The sequence below is a fragment of the Hoplias malabaricus genome, chromosome Y, assembly GCF_029633855.1.
Source record: "Hoplias malabaricus isolate fHopMal1 chromosome Y, fHopMal1.hap1, whole genome shotgun sequence".
NCBI classification, from domain to species: domain Eukaryota; kingdom Metazoa; phylum Chordata; class Actinopteri; order Characiformes; family Erythrinidae; genus Hoplias; species Hoplias malabaricus.
The window spans coordinates 49,932,302-49,951,282 of record NC_089820.1 but is presented as its reverse complement, the minus strand read 5'-3'; the positions used below and the strand labels follow the sequence as shown (position 1 = coordinate 49,951,282).

Sequence of the window (18,981 nt, the reverse complement as noted above, 5' to 3'; positions counted from 1 at the left end):
GCTAATTTAATTCTAGCTCATTTCATGCAGCTAAAGAGGACTTAGGCCATGTTGCTTTAATTTAGTCTGATTCACAGTAAAGCAACATGTATTTAATGAAATTCTCCTTTAGACAATTACCCCTGATAACACACACATGGCCCCCAAAACACAGACGCTGCAGTGTAGAGCATCTGCCAATAACCTGAGCGATACTGAACCCCTAAACATTACAAACATTTCTGTGCTTCTTATACCATTTGAATAGCCATCATATCTAGACGGTATTTTTAATTTCAGTTAAAATAATAAACACATTAGGAATCAAAAACTTAGTACAGCTTATTTTCATTTTGAAGTCTGAGTTTCACTATTATTTTCATTTACTTTAAAAAAATAAGGCATAAAAATATTGTTTAGTCATGTGATACTTGGTATTATCCACCAATATTTAATTATTTGTTAGCTCTTAAGATCAAGGTGTAAAGTTTTGCCTTTAAAAGAAATACAACATAAATATATGTGTGTGTGTGGGGGGGGGTCTATTCAATGTGTATTATGGTGACTTTAGTTTTTATTGGTTTATATTAGTTAATTTTTAGTTTAGTGTTCATTAACTCCTAAACCAAACCCTCAGTACCGGCTCTGACTGCAATAAGACATTGAATAATAATGATATATTTCTTATAATTTTTATAAATTAGAAATCAAATAATTACCTTATGCATCTAAAATATATAAGAATGGACTAATAGGCTTCAGAATAATGTTTGTTGGAAAGATGAAGCCAAAAGGCAATGACATTTTAGTCAAATTAACCAGCTCTAAACTTTTTCAGGGTATTTAGAATAAGTCTTGAGCGCCCTCTTATGGCCAATTAACACAGTTTATTTATCCAGATTGGGATGTTGACGTAAAATATCATCTGATATCTGTGTGACATTATATAGAGCTAAGCTTTGTCTTGTTTTGCCTTGTTCACACTCCTCTGTAAGGAATTATACATGAGTCACTGAGAGAATGAACACAGACTAAGAGACGCCTGAGGCTCATCTCTGTGTAAATGGATGAAAATCATATGGACAATAAACAAAACTACTGTTGTTGAGTGATGTAGCAATTTGGGCATTACCTCTATGTACAAAGTCCAGATGGGCCTATTACAGAGATATAAACTTCAGCAATAAATGATTTGATTATACATACTTCAAATGAAGGCACCTCAAACAGCTGCCTTGCTATTCCCAGCAACTGTGTGAGCGCTTGAGCACTGTTCCCTGTTACTGACTCATCCCTTAATCAGTGACTAAGAGCTCCATGCTAGGAGCCAACAAGGTTCTTCTTTGAGTCCCAGTGGGGTAATGCTGCTCTTAAAAGGGTGTTAAAATCCTTGCTCTCTCAAATGACCCTGTATCCAGGAGAGAGGCTTTACATTCTGAGTTACTGAATGGGTTGCGGGGATAATAAACACGAAGATAATATTACTAAAGTCTATGCTAAATAACACTAAGTTCATAACTCAGTGATAGCAGGCTTTAGGATTTTGACACAACGCATTGCTTGTTTTTTTCTGCAGTCAGTGTTGATTGCAAATTAATGTTCAAGCATTTGGAATCACGTAACTGTTATTCATCCACTCATTTGTTCATTCATTTATTCATTCATTGTCTGTAACCGCTTATCCAGTTAAGGGTTGCGATGAGTACGGAGCCTACCTGGAATCATTGGAACACACCCTGGAAGGTGCCTTTACAGGGCAACACACACACATACACACACATTCACTCACACACGCACCTGTACAGAGAGCACCCAGAGGAAACACCCAGAGCTGGACTTGTAACCACAACCTCCAGGTCCCTGGAGCTGTGTGACTGCGACGCTACCTGCTGCCCCATAACTGTTATGATTATATATGTATTTTAAATGCTAATGTTGGTTATATTTTTATGTACATCTGATATCAAACAATATAATAATACGTTTTACTGTGTTACATTTTTAGTTAAAGAAAATATGATATATATTTTTTTTATTATTATTTTATTATTTTATTTTATTCTACAACTTTCAGTTATTCTAAAGTAGCATGTCATATATATACATATATATATATATATTGGAAGGTGTATTTCTATTAAGGAAATTGATTTTTTCCATTAACCTTTGGGTCACAGCTGAATTGTCTGCCAAATGAAAATGCAAATGATTTAAACCCATACAATTCTGGCTAGGGTATATTACTAATTTTTGGCCAGAAGATCAACAGTAAGTTTGTATGAGCCATTCTGTATTATTAATTGAATTTAGGGCTTCGTGACATGGTACACTTGAAGACATGCCTGAGTCTGGGCTATGGCATTTTTATTTCTCTCTTTTCTGTCTCTGACCACAGAATGACCTTCTGCGGGATTGGCTGCAACAAGTATGTGGAGGCTAACATATCCCAGAAGTCTCGCACCACAGTCAAATACACGATGAAGACTCTGGCCAGCGTTGCTGAGACCATCATTTTCATCTTCCTGGGCATCTCTGCTGTGGATAAGTCCAAATGGGCCTGGGACACAGGGCTAATTTCCTGCACCCTCATCTTCATCTTTGTTTTTAGAGCCATGGGTGAGTTATATTTTAAACAGAACTGAAGTTATAGAGACTGCTTCCTGGAGAGAGGTTAGGTCTGCTAATGGGTTAAAGCACTCCACCAACAGTTTATTCCGTTGAATTTAGTCAGAAATAATCTGTGTCTGGAAAGGTATATATAAAAATGCATGTTTACAAGTAACATTACAAATTTATTTATAATATGTTTTCATATTGTACTAGATTAGCACTTCTTTGTTGACAAAAAAAATTGTTGTTTTACGTAGCCTTGAAAATTATTTGTGAAATAATTCCATAATATAAGTACCTCACACAATGCCCTGTGTACATTTTCTGCGCTCTTACAGGTGTTGTTGGGCAGACTTGGCTTCTGAATAAATTCCGATTGGTTCCTCTGGAAAAGATTGACCAGGTGGTGATGTCATATGGTGGCCTGCGAGGCGCAGTAGCCTTTGCCCTGGTGGTCTTGTTGGATGGGGAGCAGGTGAAGGCCAAAGATTACTTTGTGGCTACCACTATAATCGTGGTTTTCTTCACAGTCATGTTTCAGGTAACTGTTCTATATATGCTGTATAGTCTCCAGTGTATTAAAGGAGCCATTGTAAAAGGATTTTTTTGTCTAGTGATTATTCTTTATGTTATTAACAAGCCTAAATACTGAGAACTGAAGTCTGCATACATCAGATGTACTAAGTATTTGTATGTATTATTTGTGACAGCAACAGCTGTCTAGAAACTTACTAATCATCCATCCATCCATTATCTGTAACCGCTTATCCAATTTAGGGTCGCGGGGGGTCCAGAGCCCACCTGGAATCATTGGGCGCAAGGCAGGAATACACCCTGTCACCCTTACACCCTTACTAATCAGTGAGAATATAATTGAGAAATGTAATTGTGTACCCATGTACAGACCCATAGATTTTTAGGTGTAAAATTTAGATGTAAAAAGGATCGTGGTGGGTGTAGAGCCTACCCAGAATCACTGGGGACAAGGCATACACCCTGGACAGGATGCCATCATAGGCCGTTACACGCTTCACTTAGAATGTTCACATAATGACAAACAAGAGCTAGCAATCATGATAAGCTAACTAGCCAGGAAGGGGAAAGTATTAGCGAGCATTAGCTCAGTTAACCTTTCTTATGAGGACTGACTGGTATGGTCTAATGAAGAATATCCTTCATTCCTCAAGTCACGAATAGATATCATTTCTGACGTGTTCGTCTTTAGGAAATGAAAATGATATTGTATGTGCATAATTGAAGTTGTGTGGATATTGCAGATTGTGTTGACACAGTAAAACGTCCGTGGCCTATTGATTATGAGTGATGGTTTTCATGCTCTCTCTGTCACACAGGGCCTGACCATAAAACCTCTGGTGAAATGGCTAAAGGTTCCTCGAAGCACCAACAGAAAACCCACTATTAACGAGGAGATTCACGAGCGTGTGAGTCAACACACACAGGACTGATCTCTGTTTCTCATTCTCTTGTTTTCTGTCTCTCCCTTTGTCTGTCTGTTTCAGTTATGCTATTCCTTTCTCTCTTTTTCTTTCTGTCATTAAAACTCTCCCTCTCACTTCCTCTCTCTTTTCTCTCATTCTCTCACGCTTTCTGTCTGTATCTCTGTTTGTCTTTGTCTTTCCCCCAGTCTCTATCTGACCATATCGGTCACGGTCTATCTGTTTCTCCTTCTCTCTCAGGCATTCTCTGTCTGCCCCCTCTCTCTGTAATTGACCATATCTTCACTGATAGATACAGCAGCTGTAGTTAAAGGTGAATGATACAGGACTGATGTTGGATTTCAGTCTGATGAATTAATCATCAGAGCTGTTTTTGGCCAGGGTACACACACACACACACACACATTAACGCTCACATATAGAAACATTTAGAAAGATAGACGTACATCTCATCTAGGTGAAAGACCCATCGGGGCTTGGGAGCTGGGGGTTTTAGAGCCCTGCTGATGCTGCATCCTCCACACTCTCTGAATGTCATGAATCCTCCTGTGTGCCTGATTCCTGAGTCCTGCTGAGCATGCTGGAACACCTGCTAAAGATAGAGCAGGCTCCAGCATGACTGCCCCAGCCAAAACCCAATGTTTCAGGGTTAGAACGAAACAAAAGTTTTCACACTTGACCGATCACTCGAAATTCTGGTGTGGATCAATAATCAGAAATAGCTGCTCCTCTGGTCCAATACAAAAGGCTATGACAAGAAAACTGTAATTACAATGGATTCATTCTCTCTCTCTCTCTCTCTCTCTCTCTCTCTTTCTCTCTCTCTCTCTCTCTCTCTCTCTCTCTCTCTCTCTCTCTTTCTGTCTCTTTCTCTCTCTCTCTCACTCACTCTCTCTCTCTGTCTCTCTGTCTCTTTCTCACTCTCTCTCTCTCTCTCTCTCTCTCTTTGTCTCTCTCTCTCACTCACACTCTGTCTCTCTCTCTCTCACACTCACTCACTCACTCACTCTCTCTCTGTCTCTCTCTCTCTGTCTCTCTCTCTCTCTCTCTCTCTCAGGCCTTTGACCACATTCTGACTGCAGTTGAAGACATTGCTGGTCTCAATGGATATCATCACTGGAGAGACAAGTTAGTTCCATTTGGAATATGATTGTTCATGTTCTGGGTATATAGTAAATTACATATAAATATATGAATATTTAAATTATAATATATAAAAAAAATAATATATGTCAAGTTAATTTCCAAACAATTTGGGAATGTAAAAATAAAAATATTTTCATGATGTACAAATCATTTAGGTCATATATCAGGTTTATAACAGGCAACATTTCAGATAATAAAACAGAGAAATATTATTTGTGTACATTTTGAATTTGACACATTGCAAGAAAAGGGTAAATCTCAGGGAGGCCGAGTCATTTAGAAGTAAAGATGGGGATGGGTTCACCACTGAAAGACTGCAGGCAAATAGTGAAACTATTTAAATGTCTCGTTTCTCACGTAAAATAGCAAAGTAACTGGGGAGTTCTTCAGGTAGGTGATATAATTAAATAATTCAGAGAATTCAGAGCAATCCCAGAGAAAGTCAAAACCCAAAACCGATATAGCTGCCTGTTATCTTCAGGCCTTCAGGTGGCCCTGCATTACAAATAGATATGATTCCTTTGGAAATCACTTCATGGGTTTAGAAACACTTCCAAAATCCTTTGTCTATGAACACAGTTAGATGCTACATCCACAAAGTTAGAAGTCCATCGTGTGAAAAAGAAACCATGTATAAACAGAATCCAGAAACCTTCTATGGGCCAGACATTTTGTGGTACTTCCTAATTTAGAGGCTTACATAAAGTCATATTACAAAAAAGTGTATTCTGTATGTGTGCTCTAATGTATGTAGGTGGGAGCAGTTTGACAAAAACTATCTGAGTAAGCTGTTGATGCGCAAGTCTGTGTACCGTAAGAGTGAACTGTGGGAGGCCTATCAGAAAATCAACATCAGAGATGCCATCAGTGTTATTGATCAGGTAAGCATCCTGTAGGTCCAGTTTTATTAATCACAAAACCTCCTGGAAACACACAAGCCTAAGGTCATCATCCTTAATTACATAGTGAGCAAGAGAGGTATACAGTGTCACAGTTTTGGACATTTGTTTGAATCCAGTACTTGAGGAGCTAGACTGGTGTTTGTGATCCAGAACTAAATCATCCATTATGTGAGCCTGATCTCATTCATGATCTCCTGGCTGAATGCCATTAAATCCTCACAGAAAATGTAATCTAGTCTGAAGTATTTTCAGTAGAATGGAACATATTACTGCATCAAAATGGGACAAGCTTGAGAACAGACCTGCTGTATGAGCTAGTGTCCAAAACCTTTGGTCATATGTTGTATACATTTTGTCGTATGTGCTGCGAAGCATTTCCGGGGGGAGTTTTGGATAAATCAGTGATTGTTTGGGGGTTGTTTGATGATGTTGTTTGTTTGTGTGGTTATTTGTTTACTCCAGAGTGTTTGTGTTAGTCTGTTTGTTTACATAAAGTTTATGCCAGTGACCATAATGTTGACTTCATAGTAATGACTTGCACATTCATCTGGAGTGGGTGCACTCTGGTTTGTGGCCACTAGATGATGCTGCCCTTCAGTAAATCACTTTTTTATGGTACTCTGTCCTCAGTTTACTGACCTCTCCCCACGTTTTTAACGGGGACATATTCTACCCCTTTTTCACAAGTGACACAGTCCTCTGGTGTTGAAATCACCACAAGGATCCAAAAAACACAATTTTCTAATCCACCCTGTTCAGAACGACCTGTTTTAGCACCTATTCCTTTAAATGAGAATGAGCCACGGCTGACCTGAGACCTGAGTCTCAGTGTGAAAGCCCAGGTGTGAGGACCAAGGAAAAGAAGCACTGGGTTTTAACCATTTTCACTCAGTTGTCATTCTTCTCCGTTCTTGTTTGGACAGATTTAATTAGAACTTGAATTTCTCCACGCTCGGTTTGTTTGTTTTGCTTGGTTTAACATTCCTTGTTTACTGACGTAGGCAAACCACAAGAAACTGGCTGAGCTGTCTTTCCGTCCAGATCCTGAAATTAATGTGTAATTGCAATGGAAAAAGTGATGATGTTTTTATATATAATATGTCTCTTTTATTATGGAGAGTGATAATAACAGAATGGCATTTACAGTGTACTTTGTGTGTCTTGATAATGTCTAATCTCTCTCTTTCTCTCTCTCTCTCTCTCTCTCTCTCTCTCTTTCTCTCTCTTCCCCTGTCTTCTGGTAATGTTTAAATCCAGATATAAATATGTGAACAAGAAGGAAAAGGGGATCATTTCTTGAAGGTTCTTCTTAATTGTGTTGGAAATTGTACAACGTTTCTTAAAAAAATACATCTGGCATTTAGTGACTATGAGATTTCCCATGGATTTTGGCAGATGGCAGTGCATTTTAATAATTTTAAAGCACTTTATTTAATATGGTAAATATAATTTGGGGCGGCACGGTGGTGCAGCAGGTAGTGTCACACAGCTCCAGGGACCTGGAGGTTGTGGGTTCGATTCCCGCTCCGGGTGACTGTCTGTGAGGAGTTGGTGTGTTTTCCCTGTGTCCGCATGGGTTTCCTGCGGGTGCTCCAGTTTCCTCCCACAGTCCAAAACACACTTTGGTAGGTGGATTGGCGACTCAAAAAAAAAAGGGTCTGTAGGTGTGAGTGAGTGAATGTGTGTGTGTGTGTGTGTGTTGCCCTGTGAAGGCCTTGCGCCCAATGATTCCAGGTAGGCTCTGGACCCACCGCGACCCTGAACTGGATCAGCGCTTACAGATAATGAATGAAATAATGAATATATTTGATGTGTGTGTGTAGCAGTGGCCTATCTTTCAAATCAAATCAGAACTTAATAAAACAATTTACACGTGCCGAAACTGTACTTTAAGGAATTGTGACTCAAAATGTCCTCTACAAAATACTGAGCAGGACGTTTAGGTTTAAAAAGTTATGTTACTACACAGACGGACTATAAACAGTATAATGTTGATAATACAAGATAAACCTTATAGTTTACAGTACTTTACCCTTTAAAATGGTGTTTGTAAAAAGATGAACATTTTATATTATAATCTGTCTGTGCCGAAAGACTGAGATCAGTTTAAGGTCTCATGGAGAGAAGGAATGACAGGTTCTTCGATCTCTCTGGCCTTGTGTGCTCCCTTAAGGAACTAATGCAGTCGCTTTCTCCCTCACTCTCATTCTCTGAACAGAAGAACAGAGGCCCTGAGGTCTCTCTCTCTCTCTCTCTCTCTCTGATTCTAACTTCATAAAGAAGAAGATAATCCCCCTCTTTGTTGTCCACACTGACGCCGAAGTGTCTCTGGCTCACTGTGAAACTCTGCTACCTGAACACAGCCACAGCAAAGATACTGATCAAACACCCTGACATCAGAGAGAGAGAGAAGAGAGAGAGAGAGAATTAGAGAGAGAAGAGAGAGAGAGAGTGGCAGGCAGGCCCCAGGAGGGCAATAATCAGTATGAATGCTCGAATTCAGATATGTATTAATCCTCTGAGAGGAATGAATTACATCAGGAGACTCATGAGACACAGATAGAAAGACTCATGTTCATTTTGGCCCATGGCCAGCGGTAGAAGGGCCTCAATACTTTTTAATATAATATCTGTCTCTTGAATTTAAATGCCACTGTCTTTGTTTAATGAAGTTGTGTGAACTTTAAGCTTTTTTTCCAGTTAGTCTAAAAGTCTCTCCTTCTGTCTTTTTCCCCTAATAGTTTCTCCAGATCATACTGACATTACTCTCTGAACTGAAAGCACTCAATTCAAAAGCACCCTGCTGATTGAGTCTTTTAATGTAATTAATATCCGTGGTTCTAGGCCAACAAGAATATCTGCTGTTAAGGCCTGACCTGCAACTGAAAGCCAGCATCCCAAGCTTACGCTCACAAAACAGTAATGGAGCTAATAAGTGTCTGGTACAGTATAAGGGTTGACAGAAATTGTCACCCACCACTTACAAGTTGCAGAGAGCCATTTCCTTTTACCTTGAGTTTCGTAGAGCTCAGCTTCCTGAGCAGAGTTGTCCTGTTATATATAAGCAACACGAATGGTATTCTTTCTCCCTGACCATCCATAGAGTGAGAGAGAATATATTTTCGGTGACTAGAAAGGAAGGGTTTGGTGGGATTTGAGGAAATGTTTTTGAACTTACTATTTCAATGTTCAGCAGCAATGTTTTCCACTTTTTTGTTCCACTGCATGTAGTGCTCATATCATCGCTGTCCAATGAAGGACACGTATATCCATTTTTGTGGATATTTAGTTTACTACATCATCTGAACACAACACCTGTTCTTCACACTTTGTGAAAATGTAATGATAAATGGACCAATAGAAATGCTCCCAACGTTTTTACATAGACTCCCATTAAATGTACCGAAGGTTTTTCCTTCTCGTGTAAAGTTGCTGTTTTGGAGATGCATGTTCCTCATTGGACAATGACAAAATGCGCAACTTGTTTTTGTTTGACATTGTATCTGCATATTTCTGTTTCAAAATGTGTTTCAATTCTGCAGACTGCTGAGAGACAGTGCAGAGAACTGCAGTGGTTTACCTACCCTGATTAGCCATGTCGAGAGTGATTACCAAGCTATAAACCAGAGCTGTGTGTGTATGTGTGTGTAATGGGTAAGGGGCAGACACAGGTCCCATATTAATGTCTGTCTGTTGTCCATTGTGTCTGAGAGCAGTTCATTTTTATAGCGGGCAATATATAGGCGTACAAGCCTTGAACTCTAAATGGAGGCTCCATACACACACAGCAACATGTCAATGCACTCACAGGGAGAACTAGGCAATGACTCCTTTCCTCTCTTCTGTCTGCAAGGGGGGGAACATTTTGACGTCTGCTAGACTCTCGCTTCCCTCTATGGCCAGTAGAACATCCTTCCCAGAGGCTACAAACGTAACCAACTACCTGTAAGTGTTTGTGCGATGTACAGTTTGGATGCCAAATTGTATTATTATCAGTTCTGAAAATCAACAATCTTAGTCTCTTCATAAGTGTGGATATGTGTTTACAGGAGGGAGAATGGCAGCGGGGTGTGCCTCGATCTGCAAGTGATTGACACAAATCCTGGTGCAAAGGTCCAAGAAGAGACAGAGACCCATCATGTGCTGGCTGGAAACCTTTACAAACCCAGGAGACGGGTATACATGCATTTATTAATGCAAAGCTTCAAAATATTTGTTTTCCATTCTGTGTAAATCACCCTTCCAGTTGCGAAGCAACATCTGGACCGGGCGTATAACTCGCACACTCACACACACATTTAGCAGCATTAACATTCTCCATACAGGGGCATTGCTGATTGCCTTTAATGTTTTAAAAGTTCAGTACTTTAATTCAGCGACACTTTGTGTCCTTTTTTAAATAGCGTGAATCTACATCCAGAAAATCAAGTGAATCACTCAAACAAACCTTTTTAATAAATCAGTTTTACAGTGGCACTGATTTGTTTTCTAAGAAATCATACATAGAATTAATGTGAGGTCAGGGGTTTGTTCCCTGATGCTCAGAACTGTAGTTCCATAAACAAAGTTTAATATCTCTTGTCCTCCCACTCCTCCTGCAGTACCAATCACACTACAGCCGCCACTTCATGACAGCAGGGGATCAGGAGAGACAGGAGAGGGAGGTGTTCCAGAGAAACATGCGCAGCCGCCTGGAGTCCTTCAAATCCACACACTACAAACGGCACAAGAAGGACCGCAGCCAGAAAAAGGCAAGAGCTCAACATCACCCCAGCCATCTGCTTCTGCTCTTAACCCGCCGGGTCAACCCCACAACACACAGCTGAAACTTCTAAGTCGCGCTAAGTCATGCTCTATCCAATGTGAGGTGGTGTTTATGCCTCATGTGTGTGTCAACTGGCCAAGGGCATATTGTGTGTGTGTGTGCGCATACATATGTGTGTGTCTTGAATGGTCTGATGGGATGACTTTGTAATGGCTGAAGCAAAGAGAGAAATAAATAAAGATGAAGACAAGATAAATCAATGCCCATCTTATTTTTCACTGAGGATACTCTACTGGTTTTTGCACCTGTGATATTTATAATAAGTCTTTTCTGTTGCTCAAGACAAATTTGTTATCTATATCTATTTTACAGCGCAGAGGCTCAGATGCAAAAGAGCAAGATGCCAGTGACAAACCCAGGAGGAACGTCAGCTGGCAAGACAAAGGTAAGCCATGTGTTTACAACAGAATTTTAATATTCTTTCATAAAATCTGGAAGTATTTCATGTGCACAGCCCCCACATCTGGTCATATTGTTAACAAATGTAGTAAAACATGGGCTAGGTTTAACTCAGACTTAGGGTTATATTATGCCTTATTTTTTTGGTTTTGAACTGAGTTTAATATAAGGACGAGGTTTAGAGTTAGGAAGATTAAAGTGATGATAATTAAAAAATAGTTACATATATAATGTATCTTAAATTACTAAGGTTATATAGAAGCTGTGTCTCAATATCTAAATTTGTACTGGTAACAAAGTTTGTATTTATGTGTCCGCAGACCCTGTGGTGGTGCCACTGGAGTCTGATGAGGACAAAGGAGAGCATTCAGAGCCAGAGAAAGACGAGGATGTTGGCATTACATTTGTGGCTCGCAAAGCCCCAGACACACCAAAGGAACGACCCAAATCAGGTGCGGTAGAAGATCAGCGAAAACTCTGATAAAAGTCCAAACCTCTATTGGATGAATGGCATTTCAGAAACAGTGTATATTCTTTTTTCTATTTTTTTTAAACCATTTTTAACTATTAACTATTTTTTTATGGTTTATTGTTCTACAGTGCCAGCTGCTTTGGAGGTGTGTCAGAGCCCATCTGTGGCCCCTCCATCTCCCACCTGTGGAGAAAAGAACCTACCATGGAAAGGGGGCAGTGCCCTGCCTCCATGTGTTTCCGTGGAGGCTACCAAGATTATCCCCATAGACCTACAACAGGCCTGGAACCAGAGCATCTCCTCCCTGGAGAGTTTGTCTTCTCCTCCTGTACCTCAGGAGCCTCAGCACCCTCGGGTCAGTGCCCTCTACAGGCTAAGTGGACCCCTGAGACCACCACCCCCTCCCCCTCCTGCCTTGGGCCAGTTTCGCTTCCCAGGGGGCAAAGAGGAGGAGGAGAGCACCCTTTCTCAGCAACAGCAGGAAGTGCAGCCTCTAATGCCATCCTCAAGGCCACCACCTCCTCCTCCTCCACCCTCCAGCTCAGGGCCTTCTGGGAGGAGGAGGAACCCATGTGTGTACCTGAGGAGTCTGGTAACGACGCCACCATCAGGCAGCGAGCCACATAGCAGAGGACCAACACAGCTGTAGACATTCCTAGCTTTCTTCCTCTGTACCCCTCCCGTTCTTTCTCTTTCTCTCTCTCTCTATCTCTCTCTCTCTCTATTTGACGCTCTCTTTTTTCAGGGCTTTCTTGACACGTTCCTGTAGGCTCAAACAATAGCCTCAGGTCTTTCCCATGCAATTTATTTTTTTACACCTTAAAATATATTGCATACTGAAGAAACAAAAAAAACTGGCAGCTGCAGACAGAGCAGTTACTCTTACACTGGGAAAACCATTTAATTTTTCATCTTTTGTTTGAAGTAAATGCCCTCAAAAAGTTAATTTATGTGAAGATATTACCACTACTGAAATATATCAATCTAGACCACATTACCAGGGCCTTTTTGGGTGCGTCTGTTAAACAAGGTTTTTTTAACAGCCAGTTCACCCTCTAAACCTTTAAAACCCAATTTTAAAAAATTTTAAAGAAAAAAAAACTGGCAGAATCTCTGATTGCTTAATGGCTATGGCTTAACTGCTTAACTTTATTCTTCGACTTCACCCGTCCATCCAAAAACAAAACAAAAGCCAGAGACTAAGGGGCATTCACTGTGGCCAAGCCTCCCTGTTACAGCCCAGATTCCATTTTGTGAGGGAAATCTTGGCTGAAAAAGCAGCCCATTTTCTCTCAGTGCTGCACACAGGGAAAGGAACCAGCTCCATGTGACCAGTCTCTATGTCTCTGCTGTCTTATTTAATTTTGGGCACAATGCCAGCTGCCTCAATAATGCTGTCCACACTTTATATATATGAACTCTGGTTATATATACATACTCCTAGGCGCCACAGGCTTAGATATGCATCATAAAGGCAGCATGATGTCTTTAACACACATGTAGTTATGAGCAATCATAAAATCTTCAATGATAGTCACAGGGGGTTAAAGTATCTGTGCTCTTAATCAGCGAAACTTGCTGTGTTCTAAATGTTATTTGGCTTTGACACATAAACCTAGCACTATTCCCTAAGCTTTTTTCGTCATTGTTTTTGTCACAGTTTTATTTATTTACTTTTGCTTATTAATTTCCCTGTACATTGGGGTGAAGCTCATGGGTCATTCTGCCATTGTGTTGGCACATAGAGTACAAATGTTAACGTTAATTCAAGTACAAAATATAGCCTGTTACACTAAACATCATCAAAGTGTAACACAACCAAGGTTTTCTAAAAGTCAAGTCTAAAACCATTATAGTTTCTACATTATACTATTTCAATCATAATATTTTTGATCTTGTGATTCATAAATGATGCCACTTGAGGTGTTGGCAGGTGGATTGGCTGTGTGAAATTGTCCAGGCCACCGGGTGTTCCTGTCTTGCGCCCAATGATTCAGAGTAGGCTCTGGACCCAGCGCAAATAAAAATTCAAAAAGCAGAATCATCCCAACAGATGCTTTCCTTGGTAATTTGGGAATAGAAGATAAAACATGTCAACTTTCATTGCTTTATTCTTATTTTGAATTCATTTTCTAGAAGTGAGAAACAACAGACATCTTCAGGGCTGTGGGACTCCCATTTGCCAAATCAATGACACATCAACCCCTGCATTAAACCACCAATCCACAATGGGTTTTTTTTTCCAATGACCAAAGTGTACAAGAGGAAACAAAATGAATGTATCTAGATGTGCTCTGTCTCTTGTTGCCTTATGCTGTCTTGTCTGTCACTGTATGTGTGATTATAAATGACTATGGCTCTTCATAAGCAGTGCATTATGTTTGGGATGTAGCGGGATTCCATTATTAATTTAATGCTCAAAGTCTATGTCCTTATTAAGAATTAATCTAATTTGGGATTTTCATTGTACCTCTTTAGTTATTTACAGTTTGACCAACTGTACACCTGCACAAGAAGCTAAGAGATTGAAATATTTTATATTTTATGGTATTCTGTTCTAACCTGTCTGCTTTGTACTTTGAATATGGACTGCCAAAGAGACTCACCCAGAGAATGAAGTAGATTTCACCTTTCCACCTCTGTGTATGAGATACTAACCCTTTAGGCTTGTTGATGTAAAGTAGTATTATGCAAACATTATGATTTGCACTTTGAGATCAAAAGCCATTTAAAGTTAAAAATGTATGACTTTTAAGCTGCTAACATTTCATTTGGCTCAGTTGTGGAGTTCAGCATGTCTGTGTATGTTGTGCCTTTAGAACGAGCCTGAATCGTCCTGTATCTGAGGGGCCTTGTTAATATTTGTTGTGCCTGGCAAACAGTGTAGAGGAGTCCAGTTTTGTGCTGTCTCACTTAACCTTGCCATGTTTGCTAGATCGTCCCCCTTATCATTTTTTACCATTGAAAGTTGAGCTTTTCTGTTTTATTCACACACAACATAAGAAGGTGTAGAACATTGTAAATGTTCACAGGACCTGCTCTATTGCCCATCGGGTGTTTTATGGAAACTAGACAAAGAGTCTCTCTCTGTGCCAAAATGTACACTGTGGGTAGTGTTCAGGTTTAAAGATAATAAATGAGAAAGCTTTCTTAAAGTATTTAATGTGTCGTGTGTTTACTGATTTCAACTATGTTCTTGAAGCTGTCACTAACATTATGCTCCTCCTTAAAGACGCACTAATATTAACACAAACAACTACAGACACAACTCAGCTACACTGAACAATTTTGTAACATTCCTTTAAAAATATTTTTCCCCACATGCTGAAAAATATCTCAAAATCAAGAGACCACTGCGTTGTGTCAAACAGAAATTTTGAACTGTGTGAATCATTCCTCACTTTTCCGCTTATGCTTACATCATTAAGATACACCCTCCTGGTCCCAGCTGCTCTGTCCTGCACTTCAGAGGTAAAGGAGGCCTAGTGAGGGGGACTCTAGTGAATAATGAAGTGATCTTCCCTCCTTTCAACTACACAAACTCCCAGTGGTGTAGGTAGGGCTTTTCCAATGAGCCCCTACAAAGAGCTCCAGTGTATTTATGTGCTAATGTGCCATTTTCCTTCAACAAACCCAAACCAGTCATGGGGTCACTGCTAAGAGAACAAAAGTTTGATGTGAATGTCCAGTTTCTGTTTCCTGAATGTTCAAGTACTCTCTAGCTCTGCTTCTTTTTCTCTTCCCATTTAAATCCATTAGCCTTTCCACACTGTCAAATAAACCTTTACAATCAGTTTAAGAGTTATTGACCCTTATTTACACTTTTTTGAGTAACCAATCCATCTACCATGTGTTTTTAGCACTAGAGATTATGAGATTTAAAAAGCCATTTATCTGAACAGTAAGTGTTTATTTGCTAAAAAAAACCCGAAAACATTAGAATAAAACCAAATCATATTATTCCAAAAAGATTGATATTGTGTATGAATGTGTTGTTTTAACATTTTCCAAAACCCTCCTTGTGACAGTCCAGTTTATTTGAGGTTATAATTCAATATCTAATTTTATCGGTTAATTAATAATGATTTTTAAAAAATGTAATAAAAATAAATATTTGTTTTTATTGTAATTCCAGTACTGTATTGCACATTTATATTATGAATACCTTAGCTCAAATGTAGGGGAGAGATTTCGCCCTTGACTGACTAATCAAATTAATCATATCCAATATTAATTTATTAATTCATATCCAATTTAGTGCGAAATAATTTTCTTCCCGGACCGTTGGGTGTGTTCTTAACCGCATATTTCCGCACTACGTAGCAATGGCACAACTAGTACACTACCACAGAGGTGCTTTTAGGAGTACGGAATGTACAGCTAGTGCAGTAGTGTGTGTGTGTTCGGACGCGGCCGTTACATTTTGCGCTGCTCGCTGCAGTAATGATGGGGTGTAATTTACGGCCAACATGGAGCCTAAAAGACCACGCTTATAAGTAAGATTTCCTCTCTGAAATAGTTTTAAATATTAGCTAACTAAATCCTTATGTGAATTCTGTGCGCTATAATCACACTAAACAAAAACAAATTATAGCTCATAATTATCGGTTGCCAGGTACACATTAAGTAGCAGAGGTTAATATTAGATACCCGTAGTTACATTAGGTTACCGAACCGAAATAACCAAAACGGTTATTTTGCTTTTTTATTTTGCCTTAGGACGTAACGTGCTCCTTCAAATTAAAAAATAACAAGCTGAGGTAATTTAGCATGTTATCACAAGGTTAGCGTTACCGCCTTAACCAAGGTCACGTCTCAAATGGCTCCCTACTCATTTATCTCATGCACTTCACAAGGGACTAAACTTTAAAACTGCACTAAATGGCAGCCTGTGGATCATACAGCTTCTGGCTAGACCTAATTTCTTAGTCAAATTATTTATCGAATTTATTTAGTCAAATTGTAAAACCTGTTATTTCTTGACCAACGTAGAGAGTAGGGAAGCTTAAAAACGGATTGTAGCTGTTTTCTCGGAACCCTATTGTTTTTGTTCAGTTTATTTTGTAATATGCTTGAAGAGGTAAGAAGTCACACCACGGCTGGGCATTACACATTTGAAACTGCAGTGTTCCAAATAGTCTGAAACAGGCTAATTCAGACAGCCAGGGTTTCTTACGTCATAAACGTAATCAGTCCCCATTAACTTGATGGATTTTAATTGGTGTACAGCTCAGTGGTAGAGCAGTTGTTGGATTTTAATTATCAACCTATTGAGCACACGTCATGTTCATTCACTGTCATTATTCTGTTGAATTCCAAACATTAAAAAAATATTTGAAAGTAGGAAATGTGAAAAAATGTCCAAAAAATGCCCCACAGTCCAAAGGTTGGTGACTCAAGTGTCCGTAGGTGTGAGTGAATGTGTGAGAGTGTGTCGCCCTGTGAAGGACTGGTGCCCCCCTCCAGGGTGTGTTCCTGCCTTGTGCCCGGTGATTCCGGGTTGGCTTCAGACCTATGTCCAACATCTGAGAAGCTATTCCTTTATTCTGTTGAAAGTATGGAGTAACAAATCCCACAGACTTAATATTTTTATATTATTGCAGACCAAATCTGACATTAAAATGTTTAAAAATAAGTGAAGGACATGTCCTGAGGGCTCATTTCGGTGCTGAGGTTGCCATAAATACACTGCTCGAAAAAATCAAGCGACCACTTAAACAACACAATGTAACTCCAAATCAATCACACTTCTGTGAAATCAACCTGTCCAGTTAGGAAGCAACACTGACTGTGAATCAATGTCACCTGCTATTGTGCAAATGAAACAGAGAACAAATAGAAATGAGAGACAATTAGCAAGACAACCTCTCTAAGGGGTTCTGCAGGTGGTGACCACAGACCATTTCTCTGTTCTCATCCTTTCTGGCTGATGTTTTGGTCACTTTTACATTTTGTCAGTGCTCTCACCCCTAGAGGTAGCATGAAGCGCTGTATACAACCCACAGAAGTAGCTCAGGTAGTGCAGCTCATCCAGGATGGCACATCAATGTGAGCTGTGGCAAGAAGGTTTGCTGTGTCTGTCAGCACAGTGTCCAGAGCATGGAGGAGATACCAGGAGACAGGCCAGTACACCAGGAGAATTGGAGGGGGCCATAGGAGGGCAACAAACCAGCAGCACTACTGAGCCTCATTTTAATTTGTCTTGAGGGATTTTCACTGGATCAGCCTGTAATTTGATTTTCCACTTTTATTTTGAGTATTATTCCAAATCCAGACCTCCTTGGGATAATAATTTTGATTTACATTTTCTCATTGCATTCCACTATGTACTGAATAATTGATTTCAACTTGAATATTTCATTCATTGAGATCTAGGATGTGTTATTTTAGTGTTCCCTTTAGTTTTTTGAGCAGTGTGTATGTAGCACGTTTTGTAATTATATGTACTTTTTGTTGGGTAATTAAGTTCCCAGTGCTTTGTGATGAGATGTACTGGTGTTTGATATGGGAATACAGTTTGCAGTAATATGGTTGGGAGTAGCATTGGTTTGTCTGTTGACATGTTTTGGTCCATTTAAAGGCAGATGTTTTTTCCCCCAAAACAGTTCCTCTGGAATTTGCTGACTGTTTAGTATAACCTCTTGTTGTGCTGTCCTTTTAGTCTTGGCACTCTAGGGCATGTTACTATCCTCCTGCTGTGTCTGGTTCACCTTTGCAGGGCCATCTAGTTAGCTATGAATGGTACTTTGCAGAAAAGCACAACCAGACTTCATATGGGAGCAATCTAAATGAGTTAAACCCAGGGTACACTGCCCTTTGTCTCAGGTTGCATCTGTGTGTTTTATCTGGCAGCTACACTGTAGTTGGTCAGACTGTAGGACCCTTAAAAACTCAAACCTGTGTGAAGGCGTGGTAAGGTTTTAAACAGGTCTGCCTCTCTCAGAGGAAGCCAGGTGTCCGTAGAATTAAATACAGGTTTTGACCTTACTGTGAATGGCAGATCAAAAGTCCACTGAGGCTCAGAGTGCTGACACTAGATATTGCTTTAAGGGTTGACTAAAACGTAGTTATGTACAATGGAAGAAACACAGTTGATGGGAATATTTTGAATATTATATATATTATGTTTCCGCCTTAAGCAATTCAAAACAGGACAAGTAAGTCAATATTGCGTATGGAACAGGAATAACA

The 18,981-nt window shown here is 39.7% G+C and overlaps 1 protein-coding gene across 1 annotated transcript in view; it reads left to right on the top strand.

The window, feature by feature from the left end:
* LOC136678159 (sodium/hydrogen exchanger 5-like) overlaps positions 1-12,599 on the top strand; it is a 33,850-nt gene extending 21,251 nt beyond the window's left edge. Inside the window, exons 6-16 of the mRNA XM_066656075.1 lie at positions 2,375-2,595; positions 2,928-3,130; positions 3,942-4,031; positions 5,104-5,174; positions 5,947-6,073; positions 9,948-10,039; positions 10,144-10,270; positions 10,696-10,845; positions 11,232-11,304; positions 11,639-11,770; positions 11,919-12,599. Coding sequence (XP_066512172.1) covers positions 2,375-2,595; positions 2,928-3,130; positions 3,942-4,031; positions 5,104-5,174; positions 5,947-6,073; positions 9,948-10,039; positions 10,144-10,270; positions 10,696-10,845; positions 11,232-11,304; positions 11,639-11,770; positions 11,919-12,439 — 1,807 coding nt within the window. The 3' untranslated portion in view covers positions 12,440-12,599. The remainder of the gene's footprint in view (positions 1-2,374; positions 2,596-2,927; positions 3,131-3,941; positions 4,032-5,103; positions 5,175-5,946; positions 6,074-9,947; positions 10,040-10,143; positions 10,271-10,695; positions 10,846-11,231; positions 11,305-11,638; positions 11,771-11,918) is intronic.
* The last annotated feature ends 6,382 nt before the right edge of the window (positions 12,600-18,981 follow it).